The sequence below is a fragment of the Eurosta solidaginis genome, chromosome 1 (genome assembly GCF_040869045.1).
Source record: "Eurosta solidaginis isolate ZX-2024a chromosome 1, ASM4086904v1, whole genome shotgun sequence".
Lineage (NCBI taxonomy): Eukaryota > Metazoa > Arthropoda > Insecta > Diptera > Tephritidae > Eurosta > Eurosta solidaginis.
This window is the reverse complement of record NC_090319.1, coordinates 362,954,203-362,974,000: the sequence shown is the minus strand read 5'-3', so window position 1 is coordinate 362,974,000 and position 19,798 is coordinate 362,954,203. Positions and strand designations below refer to the sequence as shown.

The window sequence follows — 19,798 nt, the reverse complement described above, 5'->3', positions numbered from 1 at the left end:
TTGTAAGTTTCTTCAAAGCCTTTTCTCCCGGGAGTGGGAGTCGAACCCGCACTCCAAATTATTAAAAAAAATTCATTTCATTTCGATGTGCCGTTCCATAGTTATAGGGCCGCACTTTAATTTTGTCCTATGTCGTATTTAACTTATATATTGGGATTTATAAATTAATAGTAAGGATTTAATAATAGCTTTCGGACTAAAATATTAAAAGCCCGGAAATAATTTTTCTGAAGGACTTTTATTGTAAAAATAATATCAGTTTGGCTCAATAGCTTATAAGAAGGAATATGTCTAATAAAATATACTAACAATTAATTTATCTATTTTACTTTTAGCTGCCGGCATACCGGATTTTCGCTCTCCCGGGACCGGCCTCTATAATAATTTGAAAAAATATAACTTACCAACACCGACCGATATATTTGAATTGAATTATTTTATGGAAAATCCGAAGCCATTCATGACCTTAGCCAAAGAACTATATCCTGACAGTTTCACACCTACGCCAGCGCATTATTTCATTCGGCTCATGCATGAAAAGAATCTTTTAATACGTCATTATACACAAAATATTGACTCGTTAGAACGTATAGCAGGTGTGCCAGAAGATAAATTAGTCGAAGCGCATGGCACATTTTTTACAAGTCATTGTGTTGGATGCCGAAAACCACACACTAAAGATTGGATGAAAGAAAAAATATTTAACGAAAAATTACCCAAATGTCTGGATTGTGCTAGTCTTGTAAAACCGGATATAATATTTTTTGGTGAAAATTTGCCAGAACGGTTCTATGAATTGCCAGAAAAAGATTTTGAAGATTGTGATCTTTTAATTGTAATGGGCACATCATTGGAAGTATATCCATTTGCGGCGTTGGTTAACTATGTTGGTCCCCAGTGTATACGACTACTTATAAACAGGACTCCCATTCATCAATTCAATGTTGAAAGTCCGAAAAATGTGCGTGATATTTCATTTATTGGGGATTGTGATGATGCAATTTGGCAAATAGCTGAGGCTTTAGATTGGGCGAAGGAGTTGAGAGATTTAATTGATGGCGAAAACAAGAGTAAAAGTCCAACAAAAACTCCAGATAACAAACCGTATAAGGATAGTAAACTTGAAACAAGCAAAGATCTAACTACTTCTCATGCAGTCGATTCAAAACAAAAGACTTAAAAAGTTCCTTACTGATGGCGACACATGTGTTAAATGAAATTAACAGTTATGTTACGCTAACGGGTTTGTGCAATAACGATAAGAATAGATATATGTGACTTGGGAAGCTAAAAGTTCGTTTACTTCCCCAATCTGTCTTAGTTACATATTTGTAAGCCTTTAAAAGAGTTTGAAAATCCTTATGAAAAGTTACAAAAAAAAAAATGTGTAACTAAGACAAGATAGGAGGATTATGTAAATGTTTAAGTATAATAATCTGTGTATAAATTGTCATTAAAATCGTATCGCTTGTGTTGATTAAATAAAATGTATGATACAATTAAGGTAACCGGATAGATTATAAAAATTTTTCTTGCTTAAAATACAATAAAACAATTCAACAAGAACCTAAACAATGCCTCTTTAATTTACATAAATATGCGGCTTTTGCATCAGCGATTTCTCTGAAATTTTAACATCTGTTTATTTTGGCGCATAATCGCCAGATCACGCCAGCTGTAACTGTTTTAAAATAACTGTGAATGGGAAGGTAGAAAGTAGAGCTTACGATTTCTTCTCGCACACAAGCGAGATTTTCGAAACCCGAGAAATCGGGAACTCGACTTCTCGCGAGATTCTCGTGTCTCGAAGTACTCGTAAATCTCGCGAGCTTCTCGAAATTCGTACTTAATCGCTGTATGGACAGTATTTATACTCTTGGTTTTTTTTACTTGTGACTGCTTTGTTGATTATATTGCTTCAATGACATTTAACCCACAACATATTTATTATATATATAATTTTGTTCGCAATATTTAATTTTTCAACGAGACATCAAGAACACGGCTTCTCGCGAGATTCTCGAATCTCGAATTATTCGTATAGTTCGCGAGATTCTGGAATCTCGAATTACTCGTAAGGCTCGCGAGATTCTCGAATCTCGAATTACTCGTAATACTCGCGATCTTCTCGACTTTCAATTCAGTTGCTGCATTGGCAATATTCTATACATTTCGGGGTTTTTTACTTGCTCATATAAAACAGCCAATGAATCGATTAAGTTGAGTGTCGAGAAGCTCGCGAGCCTTACGAGTAATTCGAGATCCGAGAATATCGCGAGAAGGCGAGACTCGCGAGAAATCTCTTCTCGAACATGTTCGAGAAATCGTAAGGTCTAGTAGAAAGTGAGTTAGGGGGAGGGGAGGATGAAAAGCAAGAAGAGTAAGAGTTCAAGGATTTGTGCAGTGCAATTTGTAGCTTCTCTAACCCAATTGTCAACCGCAACCTACGTAAGGCAACCCTACAAATTGGCGGGATGCGGCCTACATGCTTTATGTCGGCTTCGAACGGCATATGCAAGGTAGATGAATTTTCCCTGAGAAGATTTTTAGGGCAGAAATACACTCGGAGTGTTTGCCAAACCACTGCCGAAGGGCGACCCGACTTAGAAAAAGCATTTTTCTAATTGGAAAAACATTATGCTGCTTTGCACGGGACCTTAACCCAGAATTTTTGGTGTGGTAAGCAGAGCACGCTACCAGCACACCACGGCGGCTGGCGCTAGGCGGGGCTTTGGCGGCCTATAAGGTTCGACGTGGTCATCTAAAACATCTATAGAACCATCAAAATTACCCTCCTTGAAGCCTTTGTAAGTGTCTCTATCGGTACAAGGATAAGAACAAGCTTGAAGAGGAGAAAAGGGAGAAGAGGTATGCCGGAGAAAAAAAAGAGAAGTTCCACGTATTTTAAGGAATAAGAACGTAGGAGGCGATGAGGAATCGAAAAGGCTTAATGGTAGAGGAAGGGGAATATAGGAGGCAGCGGAGAAAGCATGAGCGCGGGGGAGTAAGCCGCAAGACGAAAGGAAGGAATGGGGATAGTATAAGGCTGAAAGCAAGACGAAAACAAAAATGAAAGAAAGGTAAAACTGAGGAGGTGGAAAGGAGAAGTGGAAAATTATAAGGCAGCCACTTTCAGAGGATATGATTGAAACTCATGTACCTAAAGCGCACAAATTCCTGCAGGAGAAGGTACAGATGATGTGGCTGGTTACTGTTCACGTGAAGATAAAAGCATACACCACCGTCATACGAGAAGCACCATGGACGGGCAAGTCAAAACTACTTAGGGCTTAACGACATCAAACGCATAGGTCATGAGAAGGAAAGTTTGTTAATACGAGACCGAATTCGCCACCAAGTACTGCCGTTTTCGGCAGAGAACGATTGTCTCGCGATCCGAATTAAGACGATAATTTTGAATATAAAATTTATTTGCGCCTACGCATCAGTAGATAATGTGTCCGACATACAATGACTACAGTCAGAAAATGCTAATCGAAGAGAACAAAACCAAATTGATCATAGTTGACGAGGTCCAAATATCGACTTGACCACTACCTAGCCTGAGCCGAAATAGGCACTTGTCTGTGTGCACGAAGAAAGTGCATGTAGTGACACCAGATAAGCTGCTCATCACCTTTTTTTAACTCCACGCAGCTCTCACACTGCTCACCTGACTATGCACCCGAGAAGTGGTCCCACTAAGAACCGCCGCTGCGGATACCATAGGTTTGTAGAGAGTCCGCAAAACCACAGGTACAATGTGGAGTGTCGCGTTACCTAGGAATAGGGCAACGCTGCGTACGGGCGCAGCAACAAGCGGAGTATTGTAGAGTAGTTGTGACGTGAAGAAGTAAGAGAGTCGTCTACTTAAAAGATTGTGAGGAGCTTCGGTTCTGATTCATTCTTTCTAAACGTCCGCGTGTGACATAAAGTTGCAAGACCGGAACAGATTCCTGGCGGAATAATAATTGCGACCGGATAGACGACGAACACAGTGAGCCTACATTTTAGAGGGAGCACTTTACCCTTTGCTGAATATCGGGGAGATCTTACTTACTTAATTGGCGCTTAACCCTTGAAACGTTTATGGCCGTCCAACAAGGCGCGACAGTCGCTTCTTTGTTGGATTAACTGGCGCAAATTGATCACACCCAGGGAATTTAAATCATTTTCAATGGGGGACATTAGTTCCATCATCACTGAATGCGGGATCGGCGTCATCAGCCCTGTGCGGTACATCGCTGTCTCCATTTAGGAGAGCAGAGAAGTATTCTCTCCCTAACCTTAGTACTCTCTGGATATCGGTTACAAGGTCGCCGTTTTCGTTCTAACAGTAGTTTGCCCCGCACTAAAAACCTTCCGTTTGTCGTCGAATTTATTGGTAAAATTTGCGGGCGTTATTCCTGGTGGTTAGCTGCTCGATCACCTCGCACTCGCACCTTCATGCTTCTGCTTTTTCCTTCCTGAAAAGGGCAACAATACTCAAGCTGTGTCGTACCCCCCCTGCTATATGGATACAGAAGCATGGATGACTGACAGCATTTAATGAGGCGGCGCAGGAAGCCGTTCGGAGAAAAGCTCTACGCGTTGGCACCGATAGTACCGACAATTTAACGTTTACATAGTCATGGGCAGATCTAGAGAGGTATTTTGCGGGGAACTTCTCGAAAAAAGTCCGATTTTTTCGGTAGCCACTATCGTTTAAAACGGTGGTCGCGCATAGCGATCTGTTTTTTATCCTACTTAAGTCAACCGGAAAAATCGGTAGTCTCAACCGAAAAAGTTTGTGTTAGCATTGCTCATCCATTCATCGGCTTATTTATCCGTGGGGTTATCGTCACCCGTTTTTTTGGAATAACTGTCACACAATCACAAAATCGGTTGATTACCTCACCCACTTTCTATATAAAAATTAAATATACACATATAGAACACACATACAAATTCGAGATCTGTTGACTCTACGGTTTCTGTCCATGTATTTGGCGACGAAAAAATTTATATTTATCATAAAAATACAACTCTCTTTTTTATATAAAAATCAATTAATTTTTCGTTTCCTCCACATATATTTAAGCAAAATTCCAAAACAGACATTTATTGAGTCTATCCCCTAAAAGGTAGGTACTCAGTTACGAATAAGCATTGGACGCCTGTCCATGCAGTTGATGTGATCTGCGCTTGCGATGTAAATGTCTGGCAAGCTGTGACAGTTTCCTGCCTCTCGAGTGGGTTGTTGTTGTCGTTGTAGCTATAAGGACACTCCCCGAAGGCCTTGGGGAGTGTTATCGGTGTTGACGGACCTTTGCCGGATGAGATCCGGTACGTTCCGGTACCAAGCCCGACCATCTCGGGAACGGTTTGTTATGGCCACATGTGGCCTTCTAGGCTATACCGCCCTCAAACCCTCTACATCCATGAGGAGATCGGGGTCGCCAGAGCCTCGTCTGTTAATGAAACAGGATTCGCCACGGAGAGGTGAGGTTGACAATTGGGTTGGAGAAGCTATATATTGCGCTGGCAACCCTTTGAAAGGGTTGCGCTACACAACTCCTTGAATCTATTTGGTATTTTAGTCGCCTCTTACGACAGGCATACCTACCGCGGGTATATTCTAACCCCTAACCAGCTGCGGGTAGTTCCCAATAATTGTGTGAAGTAATATCATCAACTCCCAAGACTTAAGGGTTCTTGGTGTCTACGCATGTTTTGCTACTATATAAAGTCAGTTACTATCTTTGTTACTTCTCCAGTTAAGAAATTAGCTTGAGTCATATTGGGGTATCGCATTCTCCATTCGTTTTGCCATTTATCATTAGATGCTTTCTTCTCGTTATCACAAGGACTCCCTCCCAAACGTGAAAACTCTGAATTGAAGCCAACTGATATGACCATCAATAGGAATGGTTACAATTGATTGCTGTAAACTTTCATACATTAAAAGCATTTCTAAGATGGGAAAATGTATCATTGGATACTGTTGGTTGGTGATTGTTGGTTGTGTGTTATCTGCTGTTGATGGGCATACAAAGAGAAAATGACTCACCACAATAGAATGCACTGCATCAACGGTACCATTGCAACGAACATAACAACTGTATTGTGCAAACTCGTATGCACTTCTGCGGATGAATGCAGCAGGTTGAAATGTTACAGTTTCTTGATGAAGTTTCTGTGGTAAATTGGCTGATAAATAACCCCGTTGTACTAATTAAAATCAGTGGCAAAGCAACTAGTTGTCTTGTGTGTTTTTTATCCTCATTTGTTACAGAAATGCTTCAGATTTAAGACGGCGATTTAATTGCATTGTAGTGAGGGGAGGTGGGTTCAGATAGAGAGGTTAAACATGAACACCGTTGAAGATATAAAATGAGACAACATTAACAACAACAAAAAAAGGACTTGCGATCTAGTTAAAACTGTTTTCTACCTTCACAACACCGCAGCGTTCTGTGAGTTGTATTGGGGTTGCGTTGTGTGAGATGCATAAACCGAAGTTGGGGTGCAGCATAACGTCATTTGGCTTTAGTGGCAGTGCTTTGGCACATTCGGTTTAAGAATTCACTGAAGCAATCACTCGAATCATGTATGACTTAACGCGCCTATTGAGCTTTGGTTTCCAAAATATCATACCGCGTTTACTTTCAAAAAAAGAAAAAAGTTTTCCGCTTGAAATGGGTGTCTTCCAAGCTCATTTGCTACCACTGCAGAGAAGAATTTTGACCTCGTCGAGATGTTGGTCAATGCGTCTTACATAAGTGTTGTGTAGAAACACGTTGGCATGCCAGTCATTTCATTTTAGTGCCATCCAATCCGCTATTAACCCGCCCCTCATGGAGGAGACGTGCCATCGACACAACCGCTACCAAGGTAGAATAAGCATAAAGCCCTCCCCCTATAAGGCTCCAAGTTCGAAGCTGATAAATGTCATGCAGTTTGTCTCTGTTTTAATGTTTATATAACGGTAGACAATGTGTAATTCAGCGAATACTCTATAGCCTCGTGAATAGCACTTATGTATATATAACCGATTTACCTTTCGGATGTGTATGTTGAGCTGCGTCCATTTGTTGGTAGTGTTACTGAGTCGTTTGTTTAGAAAATCACTTATACGCTTCTCTAAGCCGCTAGTATATATATATCCAACTCATCACAAACTCAACTGCCCTTATGTACTGTGTGAGACGTCACTTGGACATGATAAAGAAATTATATATGCATTACATTTGTGACTACCTAATCAGACTTGAAGCTTTGCTGTCTTAGCTGTTACAATGGACTCTAAAATAGATTTTAAGTTACATATTGAAAGTGGTGTAAACCGACGTTAAGGGGTTTTGGCATTCATTAAAAGTTGTTCAAAGGAATTCAATGACCCTTACATTACCAAAAAGCTTTTCAACTCAATAGTTAGACCTATCCTAGAATATGGTTCAGCAGTGTGGAAATCGGTTCAAAAACATTTTTTACTTTTCGCGTTAAGAGACTTGCCATGGGACCAGCTAAGGAATCTTCTTCCGTACTACAGTCGCTTAAAACTTTTACAGTTGCTTACATTACAATTACGTTATTATTTATGGTAAATAGCTCCTTTTTGCTTGGGTATGTTGTGTTTAACATTCCTTTCAGGCGGTCGAGGCATTTTTAGCCACTTTTTCTAAGCACATGCAGATGCACTTTTGAAAGGCACAAACCTTTCCGTTGCTTTTGTGAGTATTTTAATAATCATTGTAGAAATTTTGATACTTCTGACTTGGTCTTCTTAATAAAAAGATTATACTTGTTGCCTTGAATTATCCAAACCATTTTTTAAGGCGGGTGGCTTAGGAACCCGTGCTTTCCAATCTCCCATGTAGTGCAACCACAATTTCTGTTTGGAAAGTTTCACTCTGTTGTTCGCAATCACGTCCATTCCGACAACATTATATATAATTGTACGCCAATAGTTTAGATCGTAATCAGGTCTTGGGTTGTCCGAAACCCTGCCCATTCCGACAACAAACTCAACATGTATGTACATACATATGTATATATATTTGCTACACATATTTTGCTATCGCTGGCATGTTAAGAAATCAAAATTTTAATAAAGATAATAAGCCTTCGAAGATAAACATCTCCTAGCTTCCTAAAAACTACCGCTCGGAGTCAAGTCCATTCCGACACCATCAAAAATGTGATTATAAATTCACATGCTGAAACTTATTCTATTTTGAAAATTCTGAAGAAGTTATACTTATAAACAGAGCTGCTGAACCCCTCTACACTTATAGTACTTTTGTTTTTGTTTTACCTGAAGAATAGGCACAGATACAAATTCTACCTTTGAATATAAACAAAATTTTCATAGCACTCCCATAAGCCTTCACATACGGTTACTCACAAAAATACCCTGCAGTCAAACCAACTAGTTGTATACTAGAAGAATTCTAGTTTGCCAAAAATCCTAACTAGTATAAGTTCTGTCTTTTTTCCATATTAGCAACTGGTATTTTTAACACGGCGATGTCCTACGAAATATCAATTGCTAGCCTCTGCATCAGCATCATACCAATTGACAAACTAGTCATTATATACACCAACATCATACCAGATGACATACTAGTCAGCATACCCATCAAGCTCATACCAATTAACATACTAGTCAGCCTTTGCGCCAGCATTATACCAAATGGCATACTGGTTATTATATACATCATATCATACCAACTGTGACATACTAGTTAGTGTATTCAATATCAACATACCAGTTGGCATACCACTCAGTGTATGCATCAGTGTAACACCAGTTGTCATACTAGTGGATATTTGCATCAGCATCCTACTAGTTAATATACTAATCCTAGTTGGGTTGAAAAATTACTTGACAATTTATAAATTAGCTCAAATTTGTTTTATTCATTATATTTCATATATAGAAAAAGTATGTATATTAGACTGGGTCGATTTATTAACCGATATCGCACCATCGATTTTTCGATGGGATTTGGGCTCAGGAAAAAAGTTCCACCACGTGTACCCAAAAAAATAATTTTGAAGCTTGCGAAATTCGATTTTTCGACTTTGATTTTTAAGGCTTTTTTCATGACCTACTAAAAAAATTTTCATTTGGTTGTAAAATTTTCATGTATACTTTGTCCGACCCAAAAATGTCCCCTAAACTATTTTTTTTTTTTTTAAAACTGTTATCGACAACGTTTCTAGCGGACATTTTTGGATCGGTCAGGGTATACATATGAAAATTTTTTAGTAGGTCATGAAAAAAGCCTTAAAAATCAAAGTCGAAAAAAAATTAAAAATTATTTTTGGGTATGCGTAGTGGACCTTTTTTTCCTGAGCCCAAATCCTATCGAAAAATCGATGGCGCGATATCGGTTAATTTTCGTCCATACAAATCGACCCACCCTAATTTATATATACATACATATATACCTTTAAAATTTATCACTTCAATACATTATACTTTGGAATAAATTAAAAAAAAAAAATACGTACACATATATAAAACCTAAAAAGTAACGGAATGACACATGCCGATTTCGTGATCGATCAGCGGAGACGGCGGAACATATCCTCCTGGAATGTGACACAATCTCAAGACGCATGGCTTAGTTTATGGGCTCACCATGGCCTGAAAATTCCCACATTAAATCCCTCAAGCCGAGAGAACTGCTAAGGTTCATCAAGGAAGTCGGCTTGGATGATGTGTTGTGAAGGAGGTGAGGGCACAATAGACCAATAGTCGCAGTGCAATCTTCAATAAATTATCTATCTATCTAACGGAGAAGGACGAACCAATCGTGGTTGACTATGTCAAAACAGGTCAAGCTGCACTAGCACCATCCCATGATGAGTGTTAATGGAGTTTAGAACGGTGGTAGTGATATGCACTTTACGAAAGTCATGATGATGGCTGGATTACCGAAGAATTTCATTTAATTGGGGGGAACAATAACGGCTTTAAACGTTTTCGTTACTGACCAAAGGTAGGCACTGGCTGGGTTTCCGGTCTTTGGTCTTCCTATCCTTACCATAATCCGTTATTCTGGAATTGCAAAGGCTTCTAACGACAAGTAGAAAAAATATGCTAGGCTGCTGATGCCCTCATGGCCAAGGGTTTTGGCATTGGCATAGGTTTTCCGTCTGAGACTATTGATATGGAAGGCTTGGCCTTTTCGTTGATTTGGACGATATCCAGCATTGTCAACTGAAGTATGCATTGCAAACTGGCTACAGAAGGCACTCGCACATTTCCTCAAATACTAACTACTGTGAATAACACCACAAAATTATAGTCAATGAACTAGTCAAAAGCTTACTAGTATGAATAACCCCACAAAATTCTAGTCAATGAACTAGAATGTTTGCTGACTACTTGGGCTTTTGACTGCAGGGTAAGTACACACTTGGTTTATACTGAAAAAACTCCAATGCAGTGGCTCACAGCGTCCTTAACTTCTGATAGATAATTAAATAAATAAATTTCCAATATAAATTTTTCTCTCTGATAATCAATTATTCCATTAGATTAGAGATGCCGATACTGGCTTATATAGGGATAGTTTGCAAAATGTTAGACTGCCAAAAAATCACAGGAAGCGTATTGAGTCAATACAAGAGCATTTTTTGATATCTATTTGCATTACATGGCCTTAATTGGGACTCCAGTCTTCACCATCCTCCATACAGAAGTGGGCTTCTTTTTATTAGCTTACCCACCCTGAAAAATCGCAGAATATAACTGGGGTTTTGTTCATCCAAAAGCTCATTATTAGAGAAATTCACTCCGCTGACCTTCTCAGCCGATTGTATATTTTTATATAGCTCTTTGTCGTCGAAACTTTGCTAAAAATAATCCTCTGCTTATTCGGTGTTCACAATAAAATGACTTGTATAGCTGTATCAGTTTTGAATGTACTTTGACCGCGATACGTAATGCAATACTACCCTATCTAATCTAAGAGATAGCTCCTAATTTATTACTTAATATGCCATTATTTCTTCCGTAAAAAAACCCAGACACGATATCGTATATGGATGGATTATATATATGGACTCTTCAACCTGGAAAATTAAATATCTGTATTGCAATCTAGTGCATTCCAGCAACGTTAAAAAAGCTTTCTCACGAGATACTGACCGGAATCGTATCCTTCCGGCAGTTTAGTTCTGTGGGTCAGGCATCGAGTAGATGATTAGAATGTAGTGCATTCCAACAACGCAAGTCATGTTACTTTTTTATGCGTTGTGAGAGCATACCATACTATACTACTCGAAGTTCTGCCACATTCCGACGAAATGCCGATCGGAATTTTTTTTGCATTCCAACAGCATGCCGAGCGGAATCCTGTGCATTAGGAAGCATGCTGAGCGGAATCTGTTACATTTCGTCAGTATAATATGTAATTATTACTCTTATTTCTTACAATGATATTCAGAAATTCAATTGTATTGCAATATATCGACCTATCCTAAAAGAAAGGACGTAACTTAAAGGTTTTCTTAGGAAGTTCCTATCTCAGACATTCTGTAAATAAGGCTGCATATGAGCGAAACCGTTAGTAAAGTCGTATCTCTGGAGACTGGCCAAAATTGTTGTAACTGAAAAAATTATTTGTTTATAACAAGGTTACATATTCAACTTAATTTAAATCCTATTCACAATTCGCAAGACATAAATTTGTGAAGCAGAATATAGATTCATGTGTCTTCTATAGTATAGTCTAACATTTTAAGGCCCGGTTTATCAGTAGTTGGTTAAACTAAGCTTAAAGTATGTTTGCTTAAACTCTAGTCAAATTTAAACTCCAGTTAAACTACTGAGCAGTTTTTCAGTCACAGTTTAATGCCGCCTTTGGGGTGCTTTTTTGTGTGACAACATTGGTTTTTTTATTATCTAGATAATTTGTAGATATGGCAACAGCTGGATTTTGTTTACCCAACAAACATGGAAAAAAATTCTCCGGCGAAATTTATATATATAGTTCCGGAAGTGATATCCAACATCATATTTAATTATTCTTAAACCATATAGTTCTTGAGTTGATATCCAACTTCATTCTCCAATCACTATCTAACCTTTGAGAAATTTTGTAAAATTAAAAGTTTTCGAGTTTATCTCCAACGTTATTAATATTTTCCAATTCATATCCTAATTTCGAGAGATCTTGAGAAATGTACAGTTCACAAATGAATTTTCAACAAGGTTCTACAGTTGATATCCTACATTGGATATCGAGTTGAGGTGAAGTTGAAAACAAATTTTGAAGGTGGTACCACCAAAGCAAATTACTATTTATTGTGAGAAATAAACATATAATTGATAGGAGTAATGAGTCGTAAGTAATCAAGAATAATATTATATGGGCGGCCGCCGTGGTATGATGGTAGCGTGCTCCGCCTACCACACCGAAGATCCTGGATTCATGGCCCGGGCAAAGCAACATCAAAATTTTAGAAACGAGGTTTTTCAATTAGAACCCTACTTTTTCTAAGCGGGATTGCCCATCGGCAGTGTTTCGCAAGCACTCCGTTTGTATTTCTGCTTTGAAAAGCTCTCAGTGAAAACTAATATGGCCGTTCGAAGTCGGTATAAAACAAGTAGGTCCCGTCCGGCCAATTTGTAGAAAAAATTAAAAGGAGCACGACACAAATTGGAAGAGAAGCTCGGCCCCTTCGGAGGTTAGCGTGCCACATTTATTTATTTTTTAAATTATGTATATGTAATATTTTTCGTGAAAAAACTGTACTATAGAATCTTACATTTGCTCTAGTTAAAGAACCACGAGTTGTTAATTAAATTTGTTCACCTTAAGTGATAGCATTTTTTGCTTTATAAAAAATAACCTACTTTACTGAGTACGCTATGATTCTCGAGTTGAGCCACTGTTTCGAAATAACTCTTGAGATTTAAGAAGTATGCCTAGTTATCAACATGAGCTCTAATGGTACTCAGGCCCAAATGCTTGTTGGGTATTCTCGAAGCCATTTTGAGCGAACTGAAATCACCGATAGGTTAATCAGCCAGATCGACCGCTTAAGCTCATCTTAAACTTCAGTTAAAGTAGACTGAAAAACTGCAGAATAAGTTTAAGCGTAGTTTAACGGTCGTTTAAGTCGTTAACGAATTGTGAAAAGAAATCAAACTAAATTTAGTTCAAATATCTTTTGTCAAAAAATTTGCCTAGGAGTTTGAGCAAATAAAAACACTGTAGTTGCTGTGAAAAAATTAAAAAAAAAAAAAAATTTGAAAATATCTGTCATATGTAAACTATTGAAGGATATTAAAACATTTCATAATATATCTAATATTGAAACATATATTTGTGTTCTTAGCATAAAGTCATTGAGTATAAAAACAAAATAAAATATTATCAAAAACACCAAATTATGCCAGTTTTCCAAAGCTCAATAAGTGAATCTTCACTCCAAAGATACAGTTTACGAGAAAAGCAGGGACATACATCATACCGGCCAGCAAAAAATTTCAACAAACATAATGCAGGTGCATCAAGCAAAATATATACCCAATCGCTAAAATCTATATTGTCGAGTAAATCTAAAACATCAACAAAGACTTTGAAATCGTTTAAGACCGGTAGTAGTGACAGTACAACTAGTTCTTCAGATTCCATAAGCTGTAAGCGAGCACGCTTTGATCAAAAAAACATTGACTTAACTTATAAGCCGGCAGACAAAGACTATGGATATATTAAAATAACAACAGCAGCTACACCATTTCCACGGAAGACGCAGAAAAACCTAAAACCTAGAACGAGTCAATTATTTAGTGAGGAAAGGAGAAAGAGCATTGTCGTACCATTGCCCCGACCATTTAGCTCTGTACGTTTTGATGCTCCGCTTGAGATGGATTTCATATCTAAACGTAAACGATTTCAGAAGGGTGAATATACACTCACTCGTCAACGAAGGCCAATGGAGGTGCATCCGCCTTTAAAAAGTATTCATTCGGATACTTATACACTGTATACACCGCACATGGCTTTAACTGAATTCTTCCGCAAACATTATCGTCAGCATGATTCCGATTAGGTATAATTAAAAAAAAAAAAAATTACCTTAAAATTTACTGTACAGAGCTTAGTTTTATAGAATAAATGTGTCCAGAAATCTTCTGACGACCAAACGAAAAAACTTAGTAAAACCTAAAACCTATTGACTACTGAGTGAAATATCAGGCTATATAAGATAGATTGTTCTTCAACCGATTGCTGAAATAGGTCGCTTTTTAAAAAAATTCTAATATAGGGCGTAAACTTGACGAGGCTTGTTTAAGCTGCAGTAACAGTCAAACTTAACTTTACTATGCCTTGTTGTCACCAGAGCAGTAATATGAAAATGCAATCTAGCAATCTTTGGTTTCTGTGACGTAATACGATGTTCAGACTGCACCGAACTGAGGACGAAAGCCATTCTGCGTATACAGAATTGGGCACTTGGCAAAGTTTCGTAATGCATTCGCAACTTATTTTAGGAAGAACAATGCAGTATCTGCCCTGCAGAAAATTGGGCTACATATATTTGACAACTGTACAAGCTCTCATTCAACACCTTATTAACGGTTCCCATTGTCCTTTTTTACATGGCGATGCCGTTTGTAATAGTGGTCATAGATAATCACTCATCAACAATCAGCTTTACGAAATGGTGTCGGCTAACGATTTGCAGCAATGAAGATACCCGAGAAATATTAAAGGGGTCAATAGGCAAAATTCATAGCTTCCGCAACCCATTTGTCAAACTCACCTACGCGATTTGAATCCTGGCGACCACAAATTCATCATGGAACTAGGGTGTGGGGGCGGGATGGCGTAGAATGTTTAATATGGTCATATTCATTCCGAAATGGTCGGGCTAGTATCTTAATGGTGCTTGTTACCGTAACGTATCGGATCGAAATATAGCGGGCCAACATGTTCTATGCCCACTTCGAATGGCATCTGCTAATGCAGATAAACAAAATCCTGCGGGATTTATTATGTTATTCAATTCGAATGGAACTGCGATTGGAAAGCTTTCAGGTTAGGTTAGGTTAGGGTAGGTTTAGCTGGCCGGTCCATGATGACCTCACATATACTGAATGAGTTCGTAGTGTTACCAGAAGTTTATATAACGACCAAACTGAAACCTCTATCAAAAACCAAGACCTTTGTTATAAAATAACTCCGTCCGAAGCCTTCTAGAACCTATGCCACTTGCTGCTTCTAAATCTGACAGCAGTATCACTCCTAATAGCTGGATTCTTAGCCTGGCAAGCGCAGGGCACTAGCACAAAAGTTGCTCCATTTTGTCCTCCACTAAACCGCACACATATGCTATCGCTGGCCAAGCCATATTTAAAGGCATGTGACGCCAGAAGGCAGTGTTCAGTCAGAATACCCGTCATGAGTTTGCAGTCTTCTCTTTTTAATGATGGAAGCTTTGTTAATCTAAGGTTGTAAGACCTAGACATAATCCTCGACACTTTACAGTCCCGCTCTTGGACCCACGCCTTTTCCGCTTGGTCGAAGATGTGCAATTCTCTCCTCTTAACTACGCCCTATTTGATTGGGACGTCTACGGAGCAAGCTTCGAGGGATGCGCCCGTTTTAGCTAGTTCGTCCGCTTTTTCATTCCATTTATTCCCATATGCCCTGGGACCCAGTATAGATAGATGCTTTTCCCCGCCCCGATTCTTTCCTGGGATTGCTTACACTCTAAAACACTTTTAGATGCTGTGCTAAATATAAAAGTTAACATAGCTGCAGGTTAAGCTATTCTCTTCAAGTGTTTCTACTGCTTTGGTTATGGCTAATACTTTGGTTACGGCTAATACTTTCGCTTGGAAAACGCTACAGTGATCTGGCAGCTTGTAGGAAAGCTGTCAAATCGGATACATTTTATTTCAAATCCAGAAGAAAGTGCTTTCGAATCGAGTAACATAATAAGGCCCCATGACTGAATCACGATAAGGCCCTTGAACTGCCCTACTGTAATTCATATGAAAATTATTACAAAACAACTAGAAAGCATTCAAATTGTGATAAATTTCTTTCAACATTGAAATTTCGAAAAAAATATTACACAATATACATACAACAAAAATATAAAACATACATACATATATTATAGCGAAATAAATGTATATCCTGAATTAAATAAATAAATACTTGGCGCGCTTTATTTCCGAGGATAGTTAGGCTGAGCTTCTGAATTCCTAACATTAAATCGTCGAAGCCTATAACTAAAAATAATAAACATACAAACATTAAAAAAAGCATGTCCCGTTTCACAAGCTCTACAAGCCAGAGGTCTCTTGCAAGAAACAATGAACAAGATAAGCAGACAAATACAGCACACATTCCACCAACAAATGCTAATTTTGCACAAAGAAGTCCATTAAGCAAAGCATCCTTTCGATCGTTGAAATCGATATTGTCGAATAAATCTGCAATATCAGCAAAGACAATGAAATCGTTCCAATATAGTTCTTCTGTTGGCAGCACTGACTCATCTGACTCTTTAGGTCGCAGGCGAACACACTTTGATCAAGAAAGTATCAATCAAACTTATAAACCAATGGCAAGAGATTATGGATATATTATGATTACTCAAGCAGATACACCATTCCCATGGAAAAAACCGAAAGTACCATTCAACGCAACAAAACCTAGTATGAGTAAATTAGTAAAGAAGGATTTGATAAGAAGTATAGACACAACATTGCCTAGACCATTTAGATCTACACGTTTTGATGCCCCGCTTGAGATGGATTTTGTATCTAAACGTAAACTATTTAATCGGGGTGAGTATACACTTACCCGTCAACGCAGACCAATGCTGGTGCATCCTCCATTGAAAAGTATTGAATTAAATTCGCGCCCCCAAACATCGTGCATTGCTTTGACTGAGTTCTTTCGTAAGCATTATAGTCAGCGGGAACAAACTTCATTTTCCGATTATGCATTAAGGCTACCCTAAATTAATATACATTTATTTAATACGTACATATTTGTTTTTGTATATCTATATTTTAACAGATATATGTTTATGTCTATGCATCCTTTGAAATAAAGCCTCATAATAAGCGGATGATTACATGGCTCAAGCAAAACTTAACTGATTTTGTTTCGATTTCCTTTAGATAAGTCAAATGAACTTAAAACAAATCAAATATACTTTATGGAAGTTATTTTTTTTTTTTTTTGGGTTTTAGATTTGTGAGGGTCGGGGCAGTCCACCCATACAACCAGGGTAGTGAAAAACGTGTTTTTACATATTGTCACAGGTATGATTTCTGTTATCTTAAGTTGCCAGCCAATTGAAATGTTCTTGATAGTATCCCAGATAGCTTTGTTTGATGTTGATTTCTCAATGTTGCACTGTAATAGAGCTTCAAATGAGTTGTTTGATTGTGAAACGATTGCCCTTGAGGCAGTATAGCGATGTTTGTATATGTAGTTGTTGGAACTATTACAACATATATAGGGCTAAGTATAAGCCCACTTCCAGTTTGTGCAATGAGCGCAAAAAACGGAAAAGATTTAAACAAATAAAAGAACAGAAACAAAAAAGATGCGAATTTGCGTTGACCTCTTCTGCTGAAAATGAAAGTTCTTGTTGAAAATGAAAGTTTGTGACCAGTGTTAAGGTGATACATATAGATATGTATGTATATATGAGATCTGTTTTTTTTTTTTTTTGAATACAAAAATTTGTATATATCACATATAAGTTTATGTGTCCGTCTTTGGTCTAAACTATATGTTAGTTATATTTTGGATTACAATTATTTTGCTAATTAATTTTACATTTCTTTTTTTAAATTTTTTTCATTCGTGAAGTTGCAAAGCTCATTGAGTGTGATAAAGTCTCGTTTTTTAGGGTTCCAGAGTAATCTTTGCAGGTTTTCGCTGCATTGTATTGATTTCCTATTGTGTCATTTTCTGAAAGCGAAGATCATGTGGGTATATTTGTCAAGCGAATGACAAACATCACAGAGGTTTGCATCGACTATTTTAACTTTATTTAAGTATACTTTATCTTACGTGTGACCTGTTATTAACCTGTTAATTGTTTTAATTTCTTTTGCTTCGAGTGTTGAGTTGTGATACCAGGGTTTTTTTCGTATTTCTGGAACGAATTGATTTACGAAGGGCAATAGCCACTCCGCCATAACCGTCACTTCTTTTCTTTTCAATAATGTTAATATTTGATATATTTTTATTTTTGTTTGTGTCCTCATGTGAAAAAACTTCGCTGAGGCACGCTATTTCAAATTCTTTCGAGTTAAAAAAAAAAGTCAAGGCTGTTTTTGTTTTTAGACAAAGACTGAATATTATATTGTAAGACTCTCAAAATGGTTTGATTTCTCCTCATCCTCCATCATAACTTCCGATTATGTCTCTTCTAAAATTGCAAATTTTTGTTTAAGTCTGTCAGCAAAATGCAGAAAGGCATTGAAGGGAAGTCTACCTGACGGAAGGTATCCCTAGCAAATTTCGTCATTTCAGTGGTAATTTTTTCAATTTCGGATACTAAATGTAGGTTGGGCTGATTAAACGCCACACCATTGTTTTGTGCTCTTTTCGGTCTAGCTTCCCCACTACACGTCGGATTTTCCGAATTGACTACCTTTGGACTTTGGCGTCTTACAACCTTAGAGTAAGACATTGGTGTTAAAATTTTGTTTACCTCAATTTGATTATCTTTTGAGCGATTCTTACGTATATTAAGGTCAGGGAAATGATCCCCACTGAGAAGTTCAAATCTATTTTGGGATTCTAGCTTAATTTCCTTAACTACCTCTCACCTGGTTTCTTTTTTATAATGTAATTAATTTATTGATGTGATTTTCTTTTTCCCATGCTGAGAAAATTTTTCTGTCGAATGCAATATGAGACGTGTCTCCACACAGAATGCATTTAGATTCACAGTTGTTTATGCTCACCCCTTTTTTCCCACACTTAAGACATCTTTTCTCGGATCTACATGACTTCTGTGTGTGACCCAACCTTCCACATTTATAGCATTGTCTTACCATGGGATAGAAATAGTGAACTTCAAGAGTTGAATAGTGTAGAATTACTTCTGCTGGGATTTTATCTTCAGAAAAACCAATTTTAACTGACCAGGTCGAAACCCTGGTATCACTTCCCTTACTTTCCTTTTCAGTGAGTCTTTAAACTGACGTTATGGGAGTTTCAGAAATCAAACCTTCTTTGATTTTATCATCCGTATATTCTGGTAGAATTCCCTTAATAACGCCGTAAGACTCAATATAATTCTAACAAAATCTCGGATATTATTATACTTTAGAATTTTATTTCTTATGCATCTATTTGCATAAGTTGCATTTTCAAAAGTCAATCTATATAGAGTTAATCCAATTGATTTTATAGTCGAGATTCCTTCAATGTTAAATTTCTCGATTTTTCTCCATAGATAGAGGCCATTTTGAACATTTTTATTTTGCACGTTTTCGGGGGTTGATGTATCGAAGAGAACACTAGCTTTACCCTTATGGCTTACTGGGTAAAATACCGTTTTCCTTGTTTTACCATTTGCATTAACAAAAACTCCTGGCCTAACTTTTTTCGCTAACTGTATTCCCTGTAGTTGTTGTTGTACTAGTAGAAGGAATATTGGCGGTTTTTTCATTACTTTGGGTGATTGAAATTTTAACATTTTGGGTTTGCTCCGTACAATTTTCTGATTCCAAATCCTTTTTATTTTTCTAGTAGATTTTGGTGGCGGCTCTTTAGGCACTCCACCAGTTTCTTCGTTATTTGACGCC

General features: G+C 37.7%; 1 protein-coding gene across 1 annotated transcript in view; it reads left to right on the top strand.

The window, feature by feature from the left end:
* Positions 1-1,555, top strand: part of LOC137238158 (NAD-dependent protein deacetylase Sirt2-like) — a 29,972-nt gene extending 28,417 nt beyond the window's left edge. Inside the window, exon 4 of the mRNA XM_067762828.1 lies at positions 336-1,555. Within this exon, the coding sequence (XP_067618929.1) occupies positions 336-1,180 (845 nt within the window). The 3' untranslated portion in view covers positions 1,181-1,555. The remainder of the gene's footprint in view (positions 1-335) is intronic.
* Positions 1,556-19,798: the final 18,243 nt, after the last annotated feature.